Below are 23,860 nucleotides of genomic sequence, written 5' to 3'. Positions count from 1 at the left end.
ACAAACACGTCCTATAGTAATCTAATCCGTTTGATTCAACCAAAACTATTCTAATACAGAACAACACAGTCGGCTACATTCATATCCAAATCGTGGATCATCCATCCATCCATCCATCCATCCATCCATCCATCCATCCATCCATCCATCCAACCAACCAACCAACTTTTTACCAAAAACACTTTATGGTTTCAGTCGTTATTTAGTCTCAGTTTTCACAGAAGCACCTCTTGTGTTTGTAGGAGCCATTTATCTTTTCCTCGCCACAAGTGGGCATATTTCATTTTGTGCTCTGATATGTCTGAAGGGGGATGGGGTTATTTAAGGTCAAGTGTTGCTAATGGGAAACGGCAAACAGTTTTCTATTGTGCTTGGTTTGGATTTGTGGCTGATTTATGTGGCTCTAAATGGAAATGGCAAGACAATGGACATTGTACATAAAATAAATTACTTTATAACCTTTATGATTATAAGTCAAATTGAAGATTGGCATAACAAATCTTGATTGAGCGCATGTAAAACCAATGCCTACCAGGAACAACAGCAACCAGTAGCCTAAAATACAGGATTTTAGCTGCTACAGAGTTTACTGATTATTTTTTTAAGGTAAAAATGTAAAACTCCCCAAATTTTCCACAGAAAAAGTCCAGAACTGTATCAGTTCTGAACCTTTTCTTCCTCATTTGCAAAGATGTGTGCTGGAATCTCAAATAAACTTGTCAGCATTGATGCTGCCTTAAAACCAATGTGTTTGATCACATTTCTGTTGTAAGGTTGTTCAACTCAGATGAATGTGAACTCACTGAAGTAAGTGGCAACTCGGGACATTAGGTCCCGAAAATCTTAGCAAAGTAAAATTTTTAAAAGGGAGCAAATTATTATTCTTTTTTGTATTATTATTCTCCATTATTTCCATTTCCTTTCATCTCTCTTGTAGAACTCTTTATAGTCACTGGGGGGCGCAGTGAGCTTCTCCTTTTCATTCCCCCTAGAAGCCACTCCTTTATACTATGTGTATATATCTATATATATATATATATATATATATATATATATATATATATATATATATACATATATATATATATATATAGATAGATAGATAGATAGATAGATAGATAGATAGATAGATAGATAGATAGATAGATAGATAGATAGATAGATAGATCTATGTATACATATATAGTATTACAGACAGAGAGAGGCCATGCGTCCTTAGTACCATTTAAACCATTCATATAAGTGTTTGCTGCATCAACAGATGATAACCTATTAAAATATTACATAGATTTTCTTTTGCATGATGAACAGAACATACATCAGGCCATGACTCAGCTAGCTTTCCATATGTTCAAAAGTTCCTCGTGTCTTTTTTTCATTGTTCCTTACATACTTAAGGATACTAAAAAAAATAAGATAAAAAGTTTTGTTCAGGTATAGGTATAGACATAAATACTATGTTTTACATTGTATGGTAACAGGAGCATAGTCTGACTCTAGGCTACTCTCTTTTGTCTGGAGTCAAACAGTTTAGTGCAACACCTGACAAGTATCATGAGTTTTTTGTGCCTAGATGTAGGCAGAATGTTACTTTCTTTGGTTTGCTGTCTCTGTGGGAGTGTTAGGTTTATTTCATTCTCTTGGCACAAATATTTGAAGACATAGAAAAATAGAAGATGAGGTTTTTATTTAATGAATTTGGTTGAATTAAGTTATGTAGACTATTTTCTAATATGAATTATTAAAAGTCATTTTTAATCTTTCATTCTGAAGTAACTTTGTGGATGTGTGGCCAAAAATCCTTTGAGAAACTAGAAAACAAGTCTGACTGAAGTTTATTCAGCCCAAAAAGTGATGCAAGCCAGAATATTCTAGAGTGACATAAGGCCATCTGTTCGACAGCTGAAGCTGGGCCATAATGGGTCAGGCAATTGGACGATGTTCCCAAACATACGAGCTGTATCTACTGTGACAGAATGACTAAAGAAGAACAAAGATAAGCTGCCCAGTCAAAGTACAGACCCCAACCCAACTGAATGTGAGGTTGGACCTTCAGGGAGTTGTTCAGAAACATCTAGAAACTCACATCAATTTGATATTGTTAATAAAATTGGTTTTAGAAGAGATTGGAACATATAATTTTGAGATAATGTTCCCATTTTTGCTTTTTGCTATTTTATATGAAAACACTAACAGTATTGAAAATGTTCTTTGGTTTCGTACATTAAAGTTTAAATTCAGATCACTTGACAGATGGTGACCAGACCGTTGTTGATTTGTCCTGACACATAAAACCCAACAACTAACAAAGGCTCTACCTCCATTTACCCATCATGAACAGGAGTTAAAGTAAATACACATCAGAGGAGGAGAGAGAGCATTAAGTACACGTCCTCAGTGGCCGGTGGCCAGTGGAAAACGGCTGAATAAACAAGGTTCACAGCAGCATCACCCGCACACAACTGATGAGATTAAACGTAGTAAGCTGCTTTATGTTGAGAATAGCAACAATAAGAAGTGGAGCAGTCTGAGAGCTGCAGACAGAGAGGCTGCTGCCACGCTGCCTGGAACCGTCTCCTACCTTCTCAGTTAATTCACTCCGGCAGGACTTCACAGCAACATGTAAGTCTTTCTTTTCTTTATGTTGTACTTTTAAAAGTGCCGTTATTAGAAACACTGTGTCCTATCTGCTGGGTTGCTATCAGTTCCCCAGCATTAGACTCACTTTATATGTTTTAACTTCTGTTGAAGAAAATATGCAGTTGCCGATACATTTTTAGCATTTTACTAGTAATGCTGTAATCATTTGACAGAATATTAATTATCTCCATACACATTCAAGGTCCTTCAGATATAATTATTCTTGAATTGTAATGATTTAGCCTTTATTTGAAAGACATTTAAAATCTGGAAATGTCTTTATATTGTGGGAGGAACACAAGGATAGTAGAACTTGTAGCGCAACACAAAATACATCTAAGAACTTTTGTAACATGCCTAAACTGTATTTCTATCTTTTTATTTTTGTGCCAAATCACAACAAAATACCTGTGCTTGGATTTTAGACATGTACAGCCTAGGGAAAATAGAAAAATTTGATGCTTTCTGTGATTCATCTTCCAGCTGACGTGTTGCTGTTGGATTTAAGAATGAGCAAAAGGGGGAGGAGACGGAGCAGCAGGAGGAGGAAGAGCTCCAGCAGCAGCAAACGTGAGTGGGAGCAGGTCCATCAGATTAATCATGTGCTTAACTCGCTCACGTTTTCTGTGCACCTGCAAGCTTTGAATTGAGCAGAAAAGTCTCATATCTGGCCTTCCTCCATTTTGGAAAGGAGTAACACAAGCTCTTATTGGCTCTCAGGACATCCTGCTCAGCAGCAGGTTCAGAGTTTTGCTGTAATTTGCCTATAGTTCCAATCGTTTATTTAAATGTTTTTCTGAGGTGAATCTGAACAGAAAAAGAGACACTAAGGCAAATGAGTGAAGATCATGAACCAGATGCTTTAGACACATATTTTCTGACATTGTAGAAATACAAAGGTTCTTCTGTGTTAAATGAATGTTAACCAAACAAATTCTGAACAAAGAAAATTCACAGTTCAATTTCATAGTAGCATAATGAAACATTGATCAAATTTTTGACATTTTAACTCCCAAATTCCCAGTTATAAAACCCATAAAATTGACATAAATTGAAAAGTTATCATCTATTAACCTCATAATGTTGATACATATTCAATGAACTAAACTCTCTAGAAATGACTCTATGTGATCACAAATCTATTTTCTCTTTACATTTTTTTAAGTTTCATGATTTTTAGAATACAACAATAAGTACATTTACACTTAAAAGTTATGAACTTACAGTGGAAAAGTATTCACACCCCTTAAACTTTTCTAACATGTTTTTATGTTACAACCCCAATCTTGTGATTCTAGTCAATGTATTTGAAGATACATTGTATTTAAATGCAATGTATCAATGTATTAGATGAGAATTTTTCATCAGAGACCAACATAGTGGTCATTCAGCCAACATTGAATCAGTGACAGCTCTATAAGAGGTTTTCAGTATAGCTTACTTTGGGCGATGTCTTCACACATCAACTGAAACCTCTGGAGATGATGATTCCAAGAAGAATTTTAAATAAAATCAAGAAAATTATGGACAATCCGATTCCTGAGCATCATCTTCATGATACTGCCATAAAAAAAACATTGTCTTCAGTCAGAGACTTTTTCAAATTCGCTGTAAGACAGACCGCTATATGAGATCCTTTGCAACAATTATTTGAAAAAAATTTTTTCTCAGTTACTAATTTCCCTTTTGGATCAGTAAAGTAATTTAGAATTTTTGAACTGAATTGAATTTTCCTACATATTATCTGTATTTCCTGCAGGTAGTCCGTCCCATTGTTCTGAAGAAGCTGTTCATGCTAGTCTGAGTGTTTAAAGCTGCAGTATGTAACTCCTATGAAGAATATGTTTTTTACATATAAACTGTCACTGTGTCATGACAGTATGTTATGAGACAGATCTGTGAGCAGATGGACCTCATCCTCTTCCTCTTCCTCCTCCTAAGCTGCTATTGCTGTCTGAAGAAATGCACAGTTCCCAACTAAAAATAACCATTCAGAACCAGGAGGAAGGGCTTAGTGCTGTTAATCAAGATCATGTACTCGCTGCTAGATGTGTTAATAGCAGAAAATGACTTGCCGGTACAGGAAAACCATTTATCCACCTCCAATTAGCCTTAACATTCACTACAGGACCTGCTGCAGCGTATTAGACAGCAAGTGGGGGAGATGGAGGTGTTAAGAGCAGTGCCACTTGAAATTGTGATTCACAGTGTTAAGACCCGCCTCCTGGCTCTGATTGGTTGTTTCTAGTCAGCAATGGGAGCGGGCAGAGGAATTTATAAAATGAGCAAACATATTTTTTCTTTTATTTCAGAAAGTTCCTCTGTCGTTCTCTTTCAAAACCAGAGCAGCAGTACAACTGTCAGCTATAAGAAGGACCTACCTAGAAAACATGGAGAAAACTCTCTTCAAAAAGAAAACGTTCTGACTGGATTTGAAGATCAACAACATGGTCACGCTCCACCCAGCCAAAAAAGATGTAAACAAGACTTTAATATGGCTGCATTTCAAGAACAAAGGAGTGCGTACACAAAAACAATGGAGCTTGAAGAGCAAGGAGTGAAGATAGTAACATCAGTGTCCAAAAATGACATGGAAAAGTCCCAAACTGTCCAAATCCAACAGTCACATGAGTCCTTAAATGACGATCCAACCAACTCACCTACACCCATAACAAACATCTTCAATGTCAGCTGCACTGGCTCACATGTGAAAGTGGAAATCCAAGAAATTCGACAGGGGAATCCTTATGGCTTTAAGACCACTTGTGTTTTTATGAATGAAAACAAGGCTTCTGAGGTCATTATTAACCAGGAATATGAGGGGATGCAGATCCCTGACCATCAGCCGTTGGAGGAGCTCTCAAAAAGTGTGACCAGTCACAACCAGGAGATAAATTATAAGTTTAAGTTTGGCAGCATAAATGAACAAACAAAGGAACAGAGTGAGTCAAGATCAGTCTGCTCATCAAACGTACGTGGTGATCCGAGTTACTGTCGTTGTTGCAGTGATTACATCCAACAAAACCTGGCTAAACATTTATTGGGTCCACCATTACTGTTAGATGGTAATATTCAGGGGAAGGAGCCAGGCGCCTTGAACAGGGATCGGTTCTTCCACACCCCAACACCTAGAGTCTTTGACGACATTAAGTGCAGCAGCACTTTAGAAGACCTGACAAATAACCTAGCTTCCTTGAGGATAGGAGGTCCAGCAGAATTAGCATTCCCATTTTCTGCACTGGAGAAGGAAAGAGAAGATACGACCCGTTCCTTTGATCAGCTGTCAGAATCGAATAACTACGAGTCTATGTTCATTCGGCCCTCCATGTCTACCAATAGGTCCAGCTTTGTCAAAGATTTCATCTACTGCCAGAAGAGGAAGTCCTGGATCAGAAACAACAGCATCGCCACGGTGGAGCACAAGGAGTGTCTGCTAATGAAGAAAAGATGCCAGACGTTTCCTGGAACGTCGCTTGATTCAGAACTGATTGATGAGGATGTTCTGCTCCCCTACAAAGAATCAATCTCTTCGTTCATCATGTGTTCTCTTCCTTTCCAAACTGAGAGGCTGGAAAAAAACAAGCAGTTGGATGACATATTTTCTACATATGTGAGAAAAAAATGTGTTTCTTCACAAAGTAGAGAGAGTTCTAAAACAGACAGTTCAGAAACTACCAGAGAACTTACAGGCATGGAGCCTGACAGAGAAATGAGCCCAAAACTTTATGTGGAAGAGATTATTCAGGGAGGCCTGGCTATTCAAGTCATCCCTCCATCCTGCAGTGGTTCAGAGGAACAAATCCTGCAGACGATTCCCACTTTATTTGCCAAGGACAAAGATGACAGAAGTTTCACACAAAGTAATTCTGATTCCGCTTTACCAGAACGCTCAGTCATGACAGCACCTGTTGATGTTGTTCAAAACAACGTCCTGTCCAGGTCAACATCTGAGGAGACAGACATGGATTCCCTAAAAAAACACAATGTTGCCATGGAAATCGAGTCCAGCCTGACTGAAAAGTCAGTTAGTAGCCCTCCACTTCTGTTTGTTACTGATGAGCTGAATGATAAGGAGGTGCCTAAAGAAAGTCATTCAGGAGACAGCAACAAAGCAGCAGACAGTTTATTATGTTTTGTAAAACCATCTACAGATGTAGTACTCCATGCAAAGGAGCTGCCTGTTAAAGTCGGCAAGGCAGAGAAACCCACTGTGTACAGATGTAAGTTGTAGTTTCATCTCTTTTTATCAGTCGACTAAAACTGTCCAGAATATAACTGATCTGGTCTGACCCATTATGACTATTTCCAGCTAACTCTGAGGCTAGAGAGCATCTGAAGCCTGGATCTCACAAAGACAGAGACAGCACAGACCACTGGGCCAGGAAGAGAAAACTCTTCAAGGAGAGCAAGCAGTGGAGCTCTGCTGGTGGAAGTTCAATTACCAGCGACATCACAGAGGAATCAGGTAACTATTAGTTATCATTGGATTAAACTGGGTGTCAAAGTCTGAAGTTGTAGATTTCTAATAGAAAATGGTAACATGCTCCTTTCATAGTGAGCATTAGTCTTTGAATCACATGGAGGAATTCAAGAATTTTGTTCCCGCATGATAGTAGTATGAAACGGGAGATGGACAGGTAGTTTGAAACTCCATCTTCAGTCATTTGGTCTGTCATGTTCAAGAAAGAGTTGTGCTAAAAAGTCAAAAGTCTGTACTTACTTTGCAAGAATGGAGACATTTGTTTTCTCTTCTACAAGTGCGAGCTGGTTTGGGATTTCATACAGCATGTTTTTGAAATATCTTCCAAGTAAAATGTTTTTCTTGTGGTCTCATTACTCTACACAAATGCTGCAATAGAAGGGACCTATAGGGTCTTCCCGAAACTCCTGCAGGTTTTGTGTAGTAACTTTACCAGTCTCTTCTGTCTTGGCCGGAAGGAATTTTGTTCATGCTCCTTCAACATTAGTAAAAACACACATAACTATGTTCTTGTGTAGTATTTAACGTCTTCAAACAATTGATGTTTCACTGTCACCTGTGGTAAAAAGAAATGGATCATGATGAAAAGAACAAGATCCAAGATGTAGGCGGATGGAAACTGGGTGAGGGCCTCCATCATCCAGGAAGAGCCTGGAGTAAAGCAGCTTCTCCTCCACTTTGAAAGTTGACCGTTTACCTGGTTCATACATTTAATCAGGATCTTCCTAAGGTCCTCATTTTTGAGGTTTTTATGTTCATGTTCCCAAGGAAGGAGGCCGTTGGGCAGAAAGGCCCATCATCGTTTGTTTTAGGTGTTCCTTACCGTATTTAGTGCTGACATTTCACACGTCTTTTTCTAGTGTCAGAGGATACACTTTCTACAAATGTGACAGTTCAAGACAACGAAGACAGGGGGTTTTACGTAGAGACATTCCACTCTTCAGCGTGGATTTACCAAGGAGACGACATAAACTCAGGCGCCATCGGTCCCAATCTCACAGTCAGAACGCGAGCTGTCTCAAGTAAGCTAATGTTGAAACTGTATAAGAAAGCTTATTTATTCTGGAGTTTTTACATTGATCTTTGTTGAAACAAAATGCTCTGAGTATCATAAATGCAGGACGGGTTTGAACGTTTTCTCTAAATTCTCTCCCCAGTTCGAGAGAGGACTGTTCAAATCAGCAAGGGGACAGGAGAATATCCCTGGGGCTTTCGAATACAGTTTTCCAAACCCATTGTTGTAACTGAAGTTGACACAAGTAAGTGATGAGTAATTCAAAGTGATTTAGTTATTTTTAGTCAGCAGAACAACTCATAGAGAAGTGATTAGTCAAATGTAAACTGAATCTTTGCCAGATTTTGGGTAGTCTAATGTTGAGTGTATTTCTTCTGCAGAAAAATGAACAAACATGTTGTTTTGTTTTGAGATAATTAAACCAAATCAATGCTACTAAATTGGCTCATTCATTTCCTAAATCAAAAACTTACCAATTGACAGAATAGTAGTTTTCTTGTCCAGAGGGTGGTTGTGTTTATTTTTCTTTGTAGGACCATACATGTGATCTGTTTGCTTTCAGATGGAGCAGCGGAGGAAGCGGGACTAATAGTGGGCGACTACGTCCTTGCTGTTAACGGAATTGACGTTACCAGCATTCCTCATTCGGAGGCAGCTAACTTAGCCAGACAAGGTATGAAGTTCTGTCAGGTTAAACACCAGAAACAAAACTAAACATTTGAGACATTCTGAAAAGATTCTGCTGCTTTGAGCTTGATGATGAAGGTGAAGGTGTAATAAGCTTGTGCTTCTACTTACACTTTTTCAGACTACACTTGGTGTTCTTGCCATTGACAGGAAATGTCTTTGTTTTGTCTTATGTTTTATTTTTATTCAGCAGTATGTGTTTTTTTCTTTTTTTTTTACTTGTGTATAAACAGGTCAAAATGACCGAAAAATAAATATGTCTAAATATCTATGTATCATCTGCAAGGCTGCTTGCAGATACAGATCAAGCATCTGCAAGGCAAAGCAGATGCTTGATCTGCTTGATCTGCAGTGTCTCTAGTAAAGTTATTATTTTGTCACAGCTGTTAAGCTGAAGTTTGACACTGATCAAAGTTATAATATTTATTGTAGGTCCAGATATTCTAACATTGACCATTGGATCAGACATTGCTCGGGGTCCTAACACACCCAGACCACCATGCCGTGGTTACCTCCATAAGCGCACCCAGTCTGGTCTAATCAAAGGCTGGAGGAAGAGGTGGTTTGTTCTCACACATGACAGCTGCCTGTACTACTTCAAAAACAAACGAGTGAGTATAGGCAGAGGGATGCTTGCGCTGAAAATAAACGTCTATGCCTCTAATGAACATGACTTCATTTGTAATCCAGGATGAAGGCAAGCGGCAGCCATTATCCTCAGTGAAGCTGGAAGGCGCTGAGGTGGGGCCAGATGATTCACTGGGAAAGCCGTTTGTTTTCAAGTGTCGCCCTCAGTTTGGCAGTCGGCTGTACTCCCTCTGCGCCACTTCCAACCAGGAAATGAAAAGGTAACGTAGGACCAGATAAATCAAATAGTTTTATAAAGTCTGTTCTTCAGACTCTGATTTAAAGCAGCATGAACTTAAGTTGATGACATATTTCAGTTTCATTCATATTCCATCAATATTTTAATGAATAATTTTTTGTGATCCCTTTGTGACTGCAGATGGTGTGAAGCTATGGAAAGAGCTGTTCATCCCATTACACAGGTAGCCAAATCTGTCAAAAAATCACCTGGTTTTTATTACTAAAGCCTTTGAACCACACATTTCTCTGACTTTTATACTTATCACAATATCATATTTTACATAAACTCTGAGATTATTTTCTGTTGCAGAACCATGTGTGGGTTGACGTCACAAGACATAACTCCAACATGCCGCCGCTGGCTGTGAAAAACCCGGACTGTCTGGGTCTGCTCAACAAACTGGACAGGAGTAAAGACACGTGGGTCCAACACTACTGCATTCTGAAAGACGCGTGTCTCTACTTGTACAGCGGCATCCGCTCAACCCACGCACATGGTAGGAATCTGCCAGATGAAGCTGTTGAAGCCTTGTCAGCAGATGTAGTGTTGGTGTTAATAAATGCGGTCATATCTTTCATTGTTTTATTATACATATACATTAACATTTGTTTCCTATATCTTTAAGCAGAATTAATGTATTAATGTACATTACACCAAGTCTGGGGCTGTCATGAATTAGCCTCAGTCAGTCTCTCCAGGATGTTACAATGTCTTTTTTTTCTTTTTGTGATTGTTGCAGCTCAAAATTAATTATTTTGACTGATCACATTTTTCAAAAACATTTCAGTCAAAGTTGCAATTTTTTGTAAGCTATAATACAAATCAAATCAGGAGGGGTCAAAGTGCAAAATAAGAATTCCTTATTGGTCATTTAAGTTAATATGAACTGTAGACACAGCAGAAGCAAATCCTACAGAACATCTCAGAATGACTTTTGCTAAAAAAAAAAAAAAAAAAAAAAAAAAAAAAAATTGTACTTTTCAGTTTCACTCATGCTTCCATCATGCAGGTTTGTACAACAGGAATTTCAATTAGAAGGGGCTAATTTAGTTGCATCTGAGTTGCAGTGATTGGTCAGAAAAGAAGGAAAACGTATCACAGATAAGATTATTTCAGAGATATGAGATAATCAGACCCAGGTGACCAGATGTGGAAAATGATTGCTGAAAGTTGCCTGTCCATGCAAACTTTGTGAATGGGGAGTGAATCTGTGTTACTAGGTGCAATTGCAGCATCACAACTTCCTGGAGTAACCGATCAGTGTGTGACTGACTGAGTCATCTGACTAGCTACAAAACTCAAAACATCTGATAAAGATATATGCAGTCAGTTGTTGTTCCCTCAGAAAGATTTAATTTTTTCATTTCTGAAATGATTTATTAATACATTTATCAGAACACCATGTTGTCTCTGCCTTCAGGTGGGATTTACCTTCAGGGCTATGCGGTGCGGGAGCAGGCCTATGGATCCAAAAAGTCCACAATTGAACTGAAACCTCCGTCTGATGAGTTCAAGTCGTTTTACTTCTGTGCCGACAATTCAGCTGAAAATAAACGGTAAGGAGTTGGCTCTTTGAGGCACTTCACAGGCTTCATCAGCAAGCATCACAACAGCAGGACTCAAGTCTGACAGTCAGATTAACTCAGTCTGTGATAAACCAGTAGAGCTGCTGCTGTTTAGGCCAGATCTCTTCTGCAGAAGAACAAACTGAATGAGAAATCTCCTCACAAAACGTCCTAAGGTGTAGTTTTATCTTATAATTTTATTTCAAGATAAAAAACTTGACCCGTGTTGACAGAACCAACCAGAAGTTTTCAAAACAGGAATTAATGTATCTGATCAGCTTCGATGTTCGACATGCAACCTCAGTGATTTTATGGCGGTTTTGTTTGTGCTCTATCAGATGGATTTTAGCCATCAAAGCCTCCATAAAGAAGTGGCGGCCATTTCACCAGGTCCTTCAGGACTACATGAGCCTCCCACCAGAAGAAACCAGGATGTGAGGAACAGCTGGACTCAGATGTTAGCAGCCTGAGGACCGAGACGAGTTTCCAGTATGATGACGGTTTCACCGCTCCTACTGTGCTGCTGTTATGAAAATAATATTGCTTGTAAATGTTCAAACCATTAAAAATTTCCTTAATCCAACAGGATGTCAAATGAGATTTAAGAAATGTAAATAAAAGCTGACCAACTCCGTCTTTTGTTTTCCTCTAATTTCTCATGGAGTATTTGGGTAACACTTTATTTGAAGGGTGTGCATGAGACTGACATGACACTGTCATAAACACAGACGAGTTATGATTGTTATCACGAAGTATCATTCGGTAAATAAAGACATTTTAATGCAAAGCTGAACTTTTAATGCACTAAAACTTGCATTAAAAGTCCATTAAAAGAATCAACTTTGCATTAAAAGTGTCATAATTTACAGAATGACATTTAATGACAACAGTCATAAACATTCATGAAGACTCCTTCATGTTGCCGTGTCATATTTATGACAGTGTCATGTCAGTCTTATGCACACCCCTTCAAATAACGTGCTAGAAGTATTTGCAAAATTTTTCTAGAGACAAATACATTGAACTACAATTACATAATGATTTTTATTTTGAAGGTCTGATTTGAAAATATTATTTTGAAGGTCTTGACTAGAAGTGCAGTCCTGTGTTTTGTAAAGACTCTGAGTTCAGTGGTTTGAAGCCTTCTGGCTGCATCACCACATTCACAATGAAGCCCGACCTGAAGCCTCCGTCTGTGATCCTCCTCCTGGTTGGACTGTCTGTCCCTGTGGACGCTTGTCCTCCCCGCTGCAAGTGCGATTGGAAAACCAAACATGTGTCATGCACTGGAGTTGAACTTGTGCCTGTTTTCCACTTGTCCTTGCAGGAGGTGTAAGTAATTACGTTTTTGACTCAAATGTTAGTTAGCAAGTGGTGATGGCTGATGCGTTTCTTACTTGTGTTTCAGGTGGCTCGTGAGGACAAAGCTTGCTTCTATTCCTCAAAATACTTTTGCCAGTTTGCCCAACATTTCTCACATGTAAGATTTTTATTTTAATCAACATTAATGTTTCTGTGAAATATGTAAAACTAGCCTGCAAAATGTAACTACAGTGAGACAACTCAAGGCAACTTTTAATGTCATTGAGGAAACTGTAAATGATCCTATTTATTAGATAAACTATTTAAATTAAAACACAACTGTTTGTTATGTTTTTCTATTATAGTTGCAGTGTAGCTGTTCAGCAAAACTGGCTTTTTATTTGCAAACACAGCTGCACACATATTTTTTCATGACCTTGACTGATTATACAGCCTTTATTCTGACATTATGTTGAGCTAAAATAATCTTTTATCTCACAAAATTTGTCCTGACCCTTTAAAAAAATGCTGTGTTTATGTCTGTGAAACTATGATGCGTGAGTTAGATACATGCTCTTTAAACTAAATCTTTTTCTTACATTTAGAAATGTTAAACTGAATGCACATGTTGTCTGTTCATGGTATGGATTGTTTCAGTGCATGTTGCTAACCCTGAGGGCCAACATTGCTGTGAAACATAAACATATAAACGTTTGACAGAATAAGATTTCTGGACGCCTGATGCCATCAAAGATGGGATGGTGTGTGTGTGTGCTGCAGTGGTGAGTCAGCGTGAAGACAGTCTGGCCAACAAAATGATGGAGAGACAAAAGTAAAGACAAAAGCATTAAAGAAAGAGAACAGTTGATCAGTGTTTTTGAAAGTGGGGGCCACCAGGGGGCACCTTCAGAAAGTCATGTTGCCTGATAGAAAGTTTCCATCAAAGAACTCATGGCCAGCTAAAATCATAAGGTATGAAGTAGCATTTATGTCAAATGAATGTAATAATTATGGAAAAGTAAATAAAATTGAAGGAAAAAAAGTAAAATTCAATGTTTTTTTCCATATTTTGTAGCATTGTCTTTGCATTTGCAAATAGGGTAATACTGTTTGAGAGGCCATGGCATGGAAAAGTTTGAGAACCCTCTGGCTGAATATTTTATTTTGTTCCCCATCTAATCTTGTTTTGCTTTGCCTTTGTGCGTCTGCCACACTGTCAAGACCCCTGACTATCAGACAGGATTACATCTTTTCATGGTTACCAATTTGGTTCTGAATTCTAAAGAGAGCATCCATGTCTATCCAGTGTCTGAGCCAGATGCAACAGCTAATGCCTCCCTGGAAAATCTTGAGGCAGGATTAAATGGGTGATATTATATATTTGATGTTTGGATGTTTTATTTTTCTGTGATAATTGTGTTTCGTAATCACCTGGTGGTTTTATCCTGTGGAAGGAGCCATTTAAGTTAAGTTTACCTTACCATATATGAGCAAAAATGAGAGGATAAAATTAACGTAGCTTGGACAGAAGGGCACTGAACCAAAAGTTCACTTCTGTTAATAACAAGAGTAACAATACATGAGTGTTTTGTTGAAAAACTTCTTGTACCAGGATTTACTCAAGACACCGCTCTGGTTCACTCAAGTTATTATTTCAAGAAGCAAAAATAAATGCATTGTTTTTCCAGTCAGTTAAAATACTGTGTGAATAATAAAGATTCTGTGTTTTGTGTTATTTATTTTATTTTATTTTATTACAGATACATCTCTGATGACAGTGCCATAAGATCTCTTGAGAGATATTCTTTTTACAATCTGTCCAGCGTCATGCACATGTAGGTGAGCTGTCAACTTTAAACAGCTTGAGATGTCTTCCTTTATTGTCACATTCTGGGGCATAAATGTTAATTAGTTTGTATACTAATAATTTCTCATTGGACCCTGATATATTGCACCAGGATTCAGTTAAATAAGCTACATTAGATGATTATTTTCAAGAAATAAAATGCATGAAAACCAAAAACAGCATTTGTTCTTAGTGTGTGTCAGATCTGTTTGTGTGCATGTGATGTGTGTACACATGATGGTTGTGTCTGTGTGTCCACAGAGAGCTGCACAGCATCAAAACACTGTCATACATTGATCCAGAGGCATTCAAGGAACTTCCAAACTTAAAATATCTGTAAGTCTCTGTTTATATGTTTAGCGTTTAAGAGTATTTTGTTCTTTTAAGAGAGTAAATGACAATCCTGTGAATACAGTGGACCCCTGGAATTCAAAGGATTAGGGACAAGAACCTCCTGCAAATAACTAGAATCCTTGAGCACTTGGGATCTTCTCTAATAGATTAAATATGCACTAATACACACAGTGGAAACCATTTTAGCACTAGCACAGAAGCTAACATCCACAGACTTATCTCTGCTGTTGGAGGTACAGCCAATCAGTTGCAAGGAAAATTAATGATGCTCCTTTTTTGACTGCTTTGAAAACACCAGCCAATAGAGTGTCAAGCAGATTTAGACGCAACATACTTCAGATTTGCTGCATTTTCTATCAGATACTTTAGATATGCCCTCTGAAAAAAACTCACCAATAGGCAAAAATAATTTAGAGTTAATGTTCCACAGAAAAATCTGTAAATTTTAACCTATAATAGGTGAGGGTCCACTGTAAACGTTTTATTACTTTCTCATTCAGCAGTTACTGACCTGATTGTCTCATTGCAGTGGGATAACCAACACGGGTCTGACATCATTTCCTGTTTTACAATACATTCAGTCAAGACAGGAGGATTTCATTTTGTATGTATTCTAGAGGTGTAAGCAAACTTTGCTAGTCAACAGAAACCTCAGCGTGTTTTAACTGGTGTGGATAATTTTAGTCATTTTGTCTGTTTATTCAGGGAAATAGTGGAAAATGTCTTCCTACAAGTGATCCCTGCCAACTCCTTCACTGGAATATCTGAGAACGCTTTGACAGTGTAAGTTGGAGTTAGTTGAAGTAAGCTAAGGCAATCCAATTGAGAAATAGCAAATTAGTCATTTGTAATCATTTTCCTGAACTAATTAGGCACTTTGAGCACAGCAGAACCTTTTAAGCATCAAACATAACGGTCACATTCAATTAATTTGGGTATTTTAGAAAAAGTTCATTTATTTCAGTGATTCCATTCAGTAAGTGAAAAACATGACACAGATTGAAGCTACAGTATATAATTTTCCTAAAAATTTATATTTTCTTCATATTTCTCAAAACTGTCACCCTGCTGTGACAGCGCAATCCGAGACAACTAATCTGTGAAAAAATCAATCTCCTCCAACCAATTAGCTGCAGTTTGCTGTCAGCTAGCGCTGCTTTTTAGCACATATTGACATAAATAGGACAGCTTGGAAGTCATTGTCTGTGAAGTTTACATCATGCTGGCCCTATAAATGAGACTTTGAACACTTCATTATTTATCTGTAACACCATAGAGTTATGAGATGTTTTTGTGTCACACCATGTCTACAGCATTCTTGTCTTCTTTGTCTCGTAGCGTGCTTAATGGAAACGGTTTGACGGAGATCCAGGACTACGCCTTCAATGGCAGCCAGCTGGAAGAAGTGTGAGGCCTTTTGAACTAATAATATAAAAATATAAAACTATTGAGAACTCAAAAGAATAACACTATACAGAAGTCATTACTGTTACATTAGCACACTATTTTAGTTATTTTGGGGGGTCCGTGAGGTAGGGAGCCCATGTTACATGCTTAAAAATTAGCTCCCTGTTTTTTCTGCTAAAAACATATTTTCTGAAATGTTGGCATTATTGTTTCAAAAAGAAAAAAAAAAGATTGATCACTTTTTATAAATTCTCTCCTTGTAATTCCAGATACCTTCACAGGAATATGGATTTGGAACATATAGCCGAATATGCATTTTATGGGGTGATTCATGGTCCCACTCACTTGTAAGTCTATTAACTCAATGTGCATTGATTCATGTGGTCACAACTTACTTATAGAACATACAGTATGTGTGTTTACCCTTAAATTGTACCAACATTTTTAAATAACAGTCAAGGGCAAAATTATTAATTCCCTGAGCAGATTTAGATTTGAAATGATTTCATTCAACCCAGAACTGCTTCTGGTTGAATGTCTCTTCTAGGATCATTGACCTGTTTACAGTCATGTCACAGAATCTCAATGGCGTTTGAGTCCAGACTGTAAGCAGGCCTCTGTTTTGGGTCAGTCAGGTGTGAAGTCAATATTTGTTTTCTTTTTTGTTCAACAGTTTTTTTTATCCTGGAACTTTCCCTTGGGTGTGATTTTTCACCAGGCTCTCTTGTTTGTGTTGAATCATAAACACTGAGCTTTATTAAAACCATGCAGTGATTTGCTGTCAGAATCTTTATGTGAAAAAGCATTTACCCCCTTAATCAAACACATGATCAATGGAGTAAATTAAAAATGTAATTTTCAAACGATGATTTAACTTATTAATTGAAAATAGGCTGGAACCATAAGCACCCTTGATCAATCATGAATTAAAAATAGTTTTAATTTGGTTGAACTGATGTGATTATCCATATTTTAAGGTTTGGTTTCTTTAGCCACACTCAGGCTTGATTACTGCCCAATTAAAAAAAAACATTGAAACAGAAATAAAATACTTAAAATAGGAAATCATCAAGTCCTGATGTAAAGAATTATAACAGATGATAAAATTGCTACAAGGTTGATAACATCTATTAATCTGGAAAAGTAATTTCTAAAACTTTGTGAGTCCAGCCAACCACAATGAGTCTCATTATCCACAAACAGAGAAAACATGGAACACTGGTGAACTTTCACTGAGGTCATTTAAAGAGTAACATCTGAAGCGCTGCAGGCTGCACCTGCTTTAAGTCTAAGTTAAATACAAAATACCAATGTGAGTGAATTCTTTACTCTTATCTCTTCTTCTATCATTCCAGAGACCTTTCAGAAACCAAAGTACATTCTCTGCCTTCAATAGGCATGAGCAGCATTGAGATCCTTCAAGTTCGTAAAACATGGGCACTCAAAGCTCTGCCTCCTTTAAGTGCTTTTCTTCATTTGCAGAGTGCTCACATGACCTTCGCAAGCCATTGCTGTGGCCTTAAAATGCTCAAAAGATGGAGAAGGTGAGTAAGAAAACAAAAGTGCTGGAAATGGTTCCCACGTTCCTCACATTCCAACCAACTCCAGTCCTCACAATGCAACAAGTTCATGTGAAGACACGGGCTGCAACGTTAGAATATTATTTGTTATAGATAAATACTTTATGACTTTACCTTCTGTTTAAAAAGCAAACGGTACAGTGATGTTTAAAATTGGTTGAAGAGATGTGAGGGTTGATCAAATTGGCTAACCAACCCTGATTTTTGAGTTTGAGGACCTATTTGCTAAGTTGAGGATGTAAAATGTTTTAATGATTATCAAATTTTATAGGAACAATTGCTGCATTTTCATTACAAATATGCACAAATCTGTGTTTATATTTTGCCAGTGTTGATGAAACCATTACAGTGTTTCTATTAAATAAGAGTTGAGATTAAAATCACACGTGAATAAGCTTGTTCACATGATAAGTCATTGAAAATAACAGATATGCAACTGTTTGCATATCTCATGCAAACAGTTGCATGAGATATATTCATAATTCATCCATGGTGCTAGCGCTAGCACTCATCATCTATCAGCCAATCAGAGGAGAAGTTGGCGTCTCATTCAGGGGTTGGCACGACAAGCCCTGCTTACTTGGGAGCAGCTTTGTATGCAGCATTTTGGATAAATTGTAGTCGGCCATTTTGCAGAAGAGTTATGGATTCAGATCGTTGGAATGACTCAGTTTTTTATGAACTGTGATGCTATGAGAGCTCTGGTGGAGCCAGCTGCACATTGTCCAAAAAAAAAAAAAACAACAAGCTGAAACAAACCATCATCCTCCGACTACTTCCTGTCGTCTTCTTTGTCATTTTCACCAGTAGCAACATCCGGTTGTTTATAACGTGACTTGTGATTCGTTACGACCGAAAAACCACCTCATCCTAGCTCAAAAATACTAATTAAAAACATGTTTTTTCAAAATTGCCTCATTTCTATGAAGCTAATTTATTTTCATAACTTCAATTTGTGTAAGTTTACAGCTAATGGAAACGTAGCTAGTGACTGACCTGAAGTGTCCAGGAATGTCGACAGACAGACATTTTCATAAGATGTGACTAAAAGTGAACCATATCGTACACCTTGGGGCTGGTTTGCAACAATTAAAACATTCTTGTGTTTTTTCTCTCCAAACACAGAGAAGAACATTTCTGCAACCAAACCAGGGCTGCTGTCACACAACTGCAGGAATCCTTTACGGTTCTGGGAAACAATCTGCCCCACCATCTGAAAAACAACTTCCAGACCCCAACTTACCATCGAAACAACCCTGGCATTGGGTGTCTGGACAAACAGGCTAAGGATGAGGGCTTGTCTGTTGTGGATTTATCTTCAGAGGAGCAAGGGGAAGAGTTGGACTTTGCTCTATGTGATGATCTTCACCAAGATACCGGACTGTTATGCACGCCTCTGCCTGATGCACTGAACCCCTGTGAGGACGTAATGAGCCAGGGCTTCCTACGGGTGTTGGTCTGGGTCGTTAGCTTGTTAGCTATTTCAGCTAACTCGTTGGCGCTCTTCATCCTGTTGACATCTCAACAGAAGCTGTCTGTCACCCGTTTCCTTTTGGGTCACCTGGCTTTTGCCGATGGCTGTATGGGGCTGTACTTGCTGCTGATAGCAACAGTCGATTACTACACGCATTCTAACTACTACCATTATGCTATTTCGTGGCAAACAGGAATTGGCTGTCAGATGGCAGGGATTTTATCACTGTTTGCCAGTGAATTATCTGTGTATACGTTGACTGCAATCAGCTTCCAACGATGGCATGCGATCTTCAACGCCATGAGGCCGGACAGACAGATGAGGCTGCGGCATGCGGCCGTGCTGATGCTCATTGGATGGCTACTTTGTGGGACAATAGCCTTTTTGCCAGTGCTTGGTGTGAACACTTACCAGAGAGTGAGCATTTGTCTTCCCATGGACACCGAGACATTCGTTGCCCAGTTTTATATTGTTTCTGTTCTAATTCTAAACATAATGGCTTTTATAGTAGTATGCCTGTGTTACCTGCACATCTACTGTATGGTGCACAATCCCCAGCATGATTCCAGCCGATGTGACACCAGCATGGCCAAGCGAATGGCTGTTCTTATCTTTACCAACTTCCTGTGTCTGGCTCCTATTTGTTTCTATGGTTTGGTGGCAGTGTTCCACCAGCCTCTGATGACCATCACAGATTCTAAGGTTTGCATTTTTCTCTGGACAGTGGACCCCTGTCTGTTGGCTGTTCAGTATTCATGGATCAACTTATTTGTGCATTTTTCTCTGGAATGTGAGCTATTCGGAAAATATCAACTGATTATGTTTCCACAGATCATATCTGCAATATTCTAAAGAAAATGCAGTTTGGGAAGCTGAAATACATAGAAGCAATGCTGCTATTGTCTGGCTTTTGCAAAGGATCCAATCCAAAAAACCCATTTATTTTCATTAGTACTGATTGGCTGAAACCCCAAGAGCAGCTTGGGAGTTCTGCTAGCACTAGCTAATGGTTGACACTAGCTTGCGCTAGGGGTGTAGCGATACAATAATTTCACGATACGATGTGATATTCTGGTCACCATACGATATGTATCATGATAATTGTTGGGCGATACAATTCACTACGATTCAGTGCATTTTTACGATTTTCTGAAAGATTTTAGAAGGACAGAGTGATTTTAGTGACATTTTGTGTTCCATAGACTTGAATTTAGTTAACTGAAAACTGATTAAAAGCACCAACTACACAATACCTGACTCTGATTGGACAGTCCAACAGTCTGCAGCTGGACAAAATGAATCAAAGACGCAGTGAGAGAATTAGTTTCTGTCATTTAATTCATGTGGATTTGACATAAAACTCAAAAGTTTAAACGGTAATCCAGGAGCAGAGTGGGGAAATTATCAGCCTCTGTAGACTCTCAATATGCAAATGATTGCACTTAGGTTTTTTCTTTTGGACACTGTGGCTGCATTTTGGAGTAAAAATGCAGCCACAAATGCAGTTTTTTGGACTATGGGGAAAAAGGCTTTTCTACCTTGTCTCCCGGAGTTAGCCGTGGCTGTAAGCTGCTTACTACTAACTGCTAAAGTAGTGGCTCCGCCTCACCCCGTAGTGATCGACTCCCTACAGCTACGCAGCGCCGCTATTCCCCTGCTTGGATCTTTGAGTAGCTGCCTCTCAGACTGCCAGGATCTCATAGTACTCTCAGCCTCTGATACTTTTTGTCTGTTGCTACTAAGAATGATCGATCAGCCATTGTTATCATGGAAATCCTCACTGCTCCGCGGATTCCGGCTGGGGGTTTTCCTCTTCGTCTTCCTGCTCAAAACACAGCGCCACTGCGTGCCCGGATGTTATCAACCCATGTTCATTCTTCAGGTAATCCTTTATATACAGAACAGAAACCGCTAAGCTAAAAACTAATTACAAAGTGAATGCTACCAGTCGAAATTTGCATTAATTTCGCGATCTCACTGCTTTTGCAGCTGCTCCGTTCGCGCCGCTACTCCTTTCCGCTTCTCCGTTCCGCTTCTCTTTCACGGTTACTTGCAACTTTACTTCGTTTCTCAGCAACAAAATACAGCCCATCGTTATTTATTGAAGATTTTACATTTCCAAAACAGGAATCTAATGTTTCGCTTCGTTTTGTACGTTTGGAAGTTCATTCCCTCTCACATAATCGGAAAAGCCGGAGAATGGCGGCGCTTTTGACATTTCTCTGACATTCGGAAAAATATGGTTTACTAATTTTAGCATAACTCCGGTTATACTTGGCCCATTAACACAATTTAAAAACTGGTGTGTAGTTTATAATGTGCACTTTAAGCTCAAGTTGAAAGTGAGACTGAGAGAGGCGGAGTCTTGCTGCTACGCCGTAACAAACTAGATGTTAAAAAGAGCTATATGGTTATGGTTTAATGGATCGATACTCGCGGATGAAAAATCGATACTTTCCGAGGGCGGAAAATATATCGCCGAATCGATTTATTTATACAGCCCTAGCTTGCGCCAGGCTAGTGTCAACCATCTTGCCACAGACTTTTGTGTTATGGTGTGTGTTAATGTATGTTGAGGTATATTTGGTGCTTGAACAATTATAATAAGCAGAGACAGTGCTAATAAAAAGTATTTACCCCCTTCAGAGCAGATGCTCTTGAACATGACCCATCACTATTACTCATTATTGATTTGTAAAAGCAATAAAAAGGATAAAAACATCCAAGGAGGTGAATACTCACACTCCATATATGCAATATTTGAATGATTTTAGAGGAGATCTCAAGTATCAAGTGTTCATGGACTACAGCTATTTGTGCACACTTGTGTTTCCTAGCCCACTTAAATACGGGGATCTACTATAGTTTCAATTCAGATATATATTTTTTTCTTTTTTAAAATAATAACCGATTTGTATTTTCTCCGCAGGTGCTGCTCGTGTTCTTCTACCCGCTGAACTCTTGTGCACACCCGTTTTTTTACGCCATCTTGACCAAGGCGTTTCACAGAGACATCCTGATGCTGTTCAGTCGGATGGGGCTGTGCCAGAAGCAGGCGTACCACTCTCGAAGCCAGTTCCTCAGCATCACTCCACATGTTTACAGAGAGACTTTGCCCGGCCGCGCTGCCAGTCAGCAATATCCCAAAACATGAACCACGTGTTCACTTCTCAAACATATTTAAATACAACCCAGTAGTCTCTTTCTTTGTGTCTGTTATTATGAATTACAGCAAAAAATGCTGTCCTCCTTCAATTTGAAATTAATAGAATAATAACAATACTGCAAAATGACAAACTAAAATCTGATTTTAATACATGCTTACATGTTTTAACTGATCTATTTTAGTGTAACCCAATGTAAGTTCAACAGTTTTAAATGATTTACAGATTAGTGAATACATCATTCTTAATTATCCATTGCAGAGGCTTTTAAATTCTTAGAACTTTAAGATGATGGTTAAGGAAAATAAATAACTCCACTATTTCCTAATTAATTTTTGCTTGTATATTTATGCAAGCTGTACTTTTCCAAGAGTCAGTACAAATGCAATTTCATCTGAGGGAATATAAGATAGAAAAGTATGCATTTTGGTTATCTTCAAGTAAAATCTAAACTGATGCTTCACACTTTCCATATGCAGGTGTTTGATGTTATCTAGCTATAATTAAAGGCCAGGTCATATGTTTGTTTGTTTCTTTTTTGTTGCAGTTAAATTCCAAACACATTTCCTAATGAGGTCATCTTCTGGGGTTTTTTCAATCCCCTTCCGGACACAAGCATGCAGCACCGAGCAGCTGCAGAAAAACACTTCAGTGCCTCTGTTTAGTTCCTTTGTGCTCACAGAAAGCAGGACAACAGCAATGGGCTTCCAGAGGCATTGCTGTGGTCTGGCAATGGTAAAAGAATGAAGAAAGTAAAGGAATTAATAGTGTTGGAAGAGATTTCCAATCTTTGGCTTCCAGTTTAGTTTGTTATGTAAGGGCCCAAGTCAGGTATCTTCTTTTATTTTCCTCCTGACTCCTGGGAGTGAAAAATATGCTGAAAAAATATGCTGGTTTTGTAATAACAACTACACAGTAAATATATGGGTGAAAACTACATATATGATCTGAGGAAAAATAAATAAAATGAAAAAGAGGTGAAAGTAGATATACTATAGAAGCGCTGAGAGAAAAAGAAAAACACTGAACAAACTAGCATTATTTAGTAGAGCTGATTATTTCATGTTACTGTAAACTTTTCTGCATGGGGAAATAGTTGGTAGCCTTAATACAATGGAAATGTTATAACTACAACATTTTTAAATCATTTACAATAAATGTATAAAGATATTTCAAAAATAGTCTATAGCTTTTAAACATTTAGGACCAACTTTTCATTCTCTGATAATTTTATCCAAGGTCTTATTTTAAATCCACTTTTAAAATAAAGCATTACCACGTAAATGTCTGTTTTGTTTAGTACGTTGGATCATAGTGCAAGAATCTCTTGCCATGAATCTAAAGCTTTTTTTTTTCCAAATGTGAAACAAACTTAAAGCTGCAGTACGTAACATTTACAAAATAACATGTTTTCTTAATATTTGTTAAAACTGTCATGTTGTGATAGCGTGGTATGAAACAAGTAATCTGTGAAATAA

At 38.2% G+C, this 23,860-nt stretch overlaps 2 protein-coding genes across 3 annotated transcripts; both read left to right on the top strand.

Moving 5' to 3' along the window:
• Window positions 1-2,523: 2,523 nt before the first annotated feature.
• On the top strand, window positions 2,524-11,890 carry pdzph1 (PDZ and pleckstrin homology domains 1). The gene is made up of 13 exons (XM_015031793.1): window positions 2,524-2,622; window positions 3,124-3,210; window positions 4,953-6,860; window positions 6,950-7,105; window positions 7,981-8,142; window positions 8,278-8,379; window positions 8,698-8,808; window positions 9,255-9,433; window positions 9,513-9,670; window positions 9,829-9,871; window positions 10,000-10,186; window positions 11,111-11,246; window positions 11,594-11,890. The coding sequence occupies exons 2-13, from the start codon at window positions 3,150-3,152 to the stop codon at window positions 11,691-11,693; spliced, it is 3,303 nt and encodes a 1,100-aa protein (XP_014887279.1). The 5' UTR covers window positions 2,524-2,622; window positions 3,124-3,149; the 3' UTR covers window positions 11,694-11,890.
• A 489-nt stretch (window positions 11,891-12,379) lies between these two features.
• Window positions 12,380-22,906, top strand: LOC106947026 (thyrotropin receptor-like). 2 transcript variants are annotated; one of them, XM_015031795.1, is made up of 11 exons: window positions 12,380-12,587; window positions 12,664-12,735; window positions 14,318-14,392; window positions 14,665-14,739; window positions 15,287-15,361; window positions 15,463-15,540; window positions 16,096-16,162; window positions 16,434-16,511; window positions 17,647-17,708; window positions 18,870-19,920; window positions 22,148-22,906. In XM_015031795.1, exons 1-11 carry the CDS (start codon window positions 12,424-12,426, stop codon window positions 22,370-22,372), a joined length of 2,022 nt encoding a protein of 673 aa, XP_014887281.1. In that variant the 5' UTR covers window positions 12,380-12,423; the 3' UTR covers window positions 22,373-22,906. The 2 variants fall into 2 exon arrangements, with proteins under 2 accessions (XP_014887281.1, XP_014887280.1); XM_015031794.1 differs by having other exon boundaries at window positions 12,382-12,587; window positions 16,096-16,164; window positions 17,520-17,708.
• The last annotated feature ends 954 nt before the right edge of the window (window positions 22,907-23,860 follow it).

This window comes from Poecilia latipinna, unplaced genomic scaffold (assembly GCF_001443285.1).
Source record: "Poecilia latipinna isolate Pla-1442-1.1 unplaced genomic scaffold, P_latipinna-1.0 Scaffold218, whole genome shotgun sequence".
Lineage (NCBI taxonomy): Eukaryota > Metazoa > Chordata > Actinopteri > Cyprinodontiformes > Poeciliidae > Poecilia > Poecilia latipinna.
Note: the sequence above shows the minus strand (reverse complement) of the source record. Positions and strands in the feature narration are given on the sequence as shown.

Bases quoted from the DNA above. Each gene is read 5' to 3' on its own strand.
- pdzph1 (XM_015031793.1), top strand. From the start codon at position 3,150: ATGAGCAAAAGGGGGAGGAGACGGAGCAGCAGGAGGAGGAAGAGCTCC. The intron at 8,143-8,277 runs GTAAGCTAATGT...TTCTCTCCCCAG, and splicing joins CAGAACGCGAGCTGTCTCAA to TTCGAGAGAGGACTGTTCAA. The intron at 10,187-11,110 runs GTAGGAATCTGC...CTCTGCCTTCAG, and splicing joins CCGCTCAACCCACGCACATG to GTGGGATTTACCTTCAGGGC.
- LOC106947026 (XM_015031794.1), top strand. From the start codon at position 12,424: ATGAAGCCCGACCTGAAGCCTCCGTCTGTGATCCTCCTCCTGGTTGGA. The intron at 12,588-12,663 runs GTAAGTAATTAC...CTTGTGTTTCAG, and splicing joins CACTTGTCCTTGCAGGAGGT to GTGGCTCGTGAGGACAAAGC. The intron at 14,740-15,286 runs GTAAGTCTCTGT...GTCTCATTGCAG, and splicing joins CTTCCAAACTTAAAATATCT to TGGGATAACCAACACGGGTC.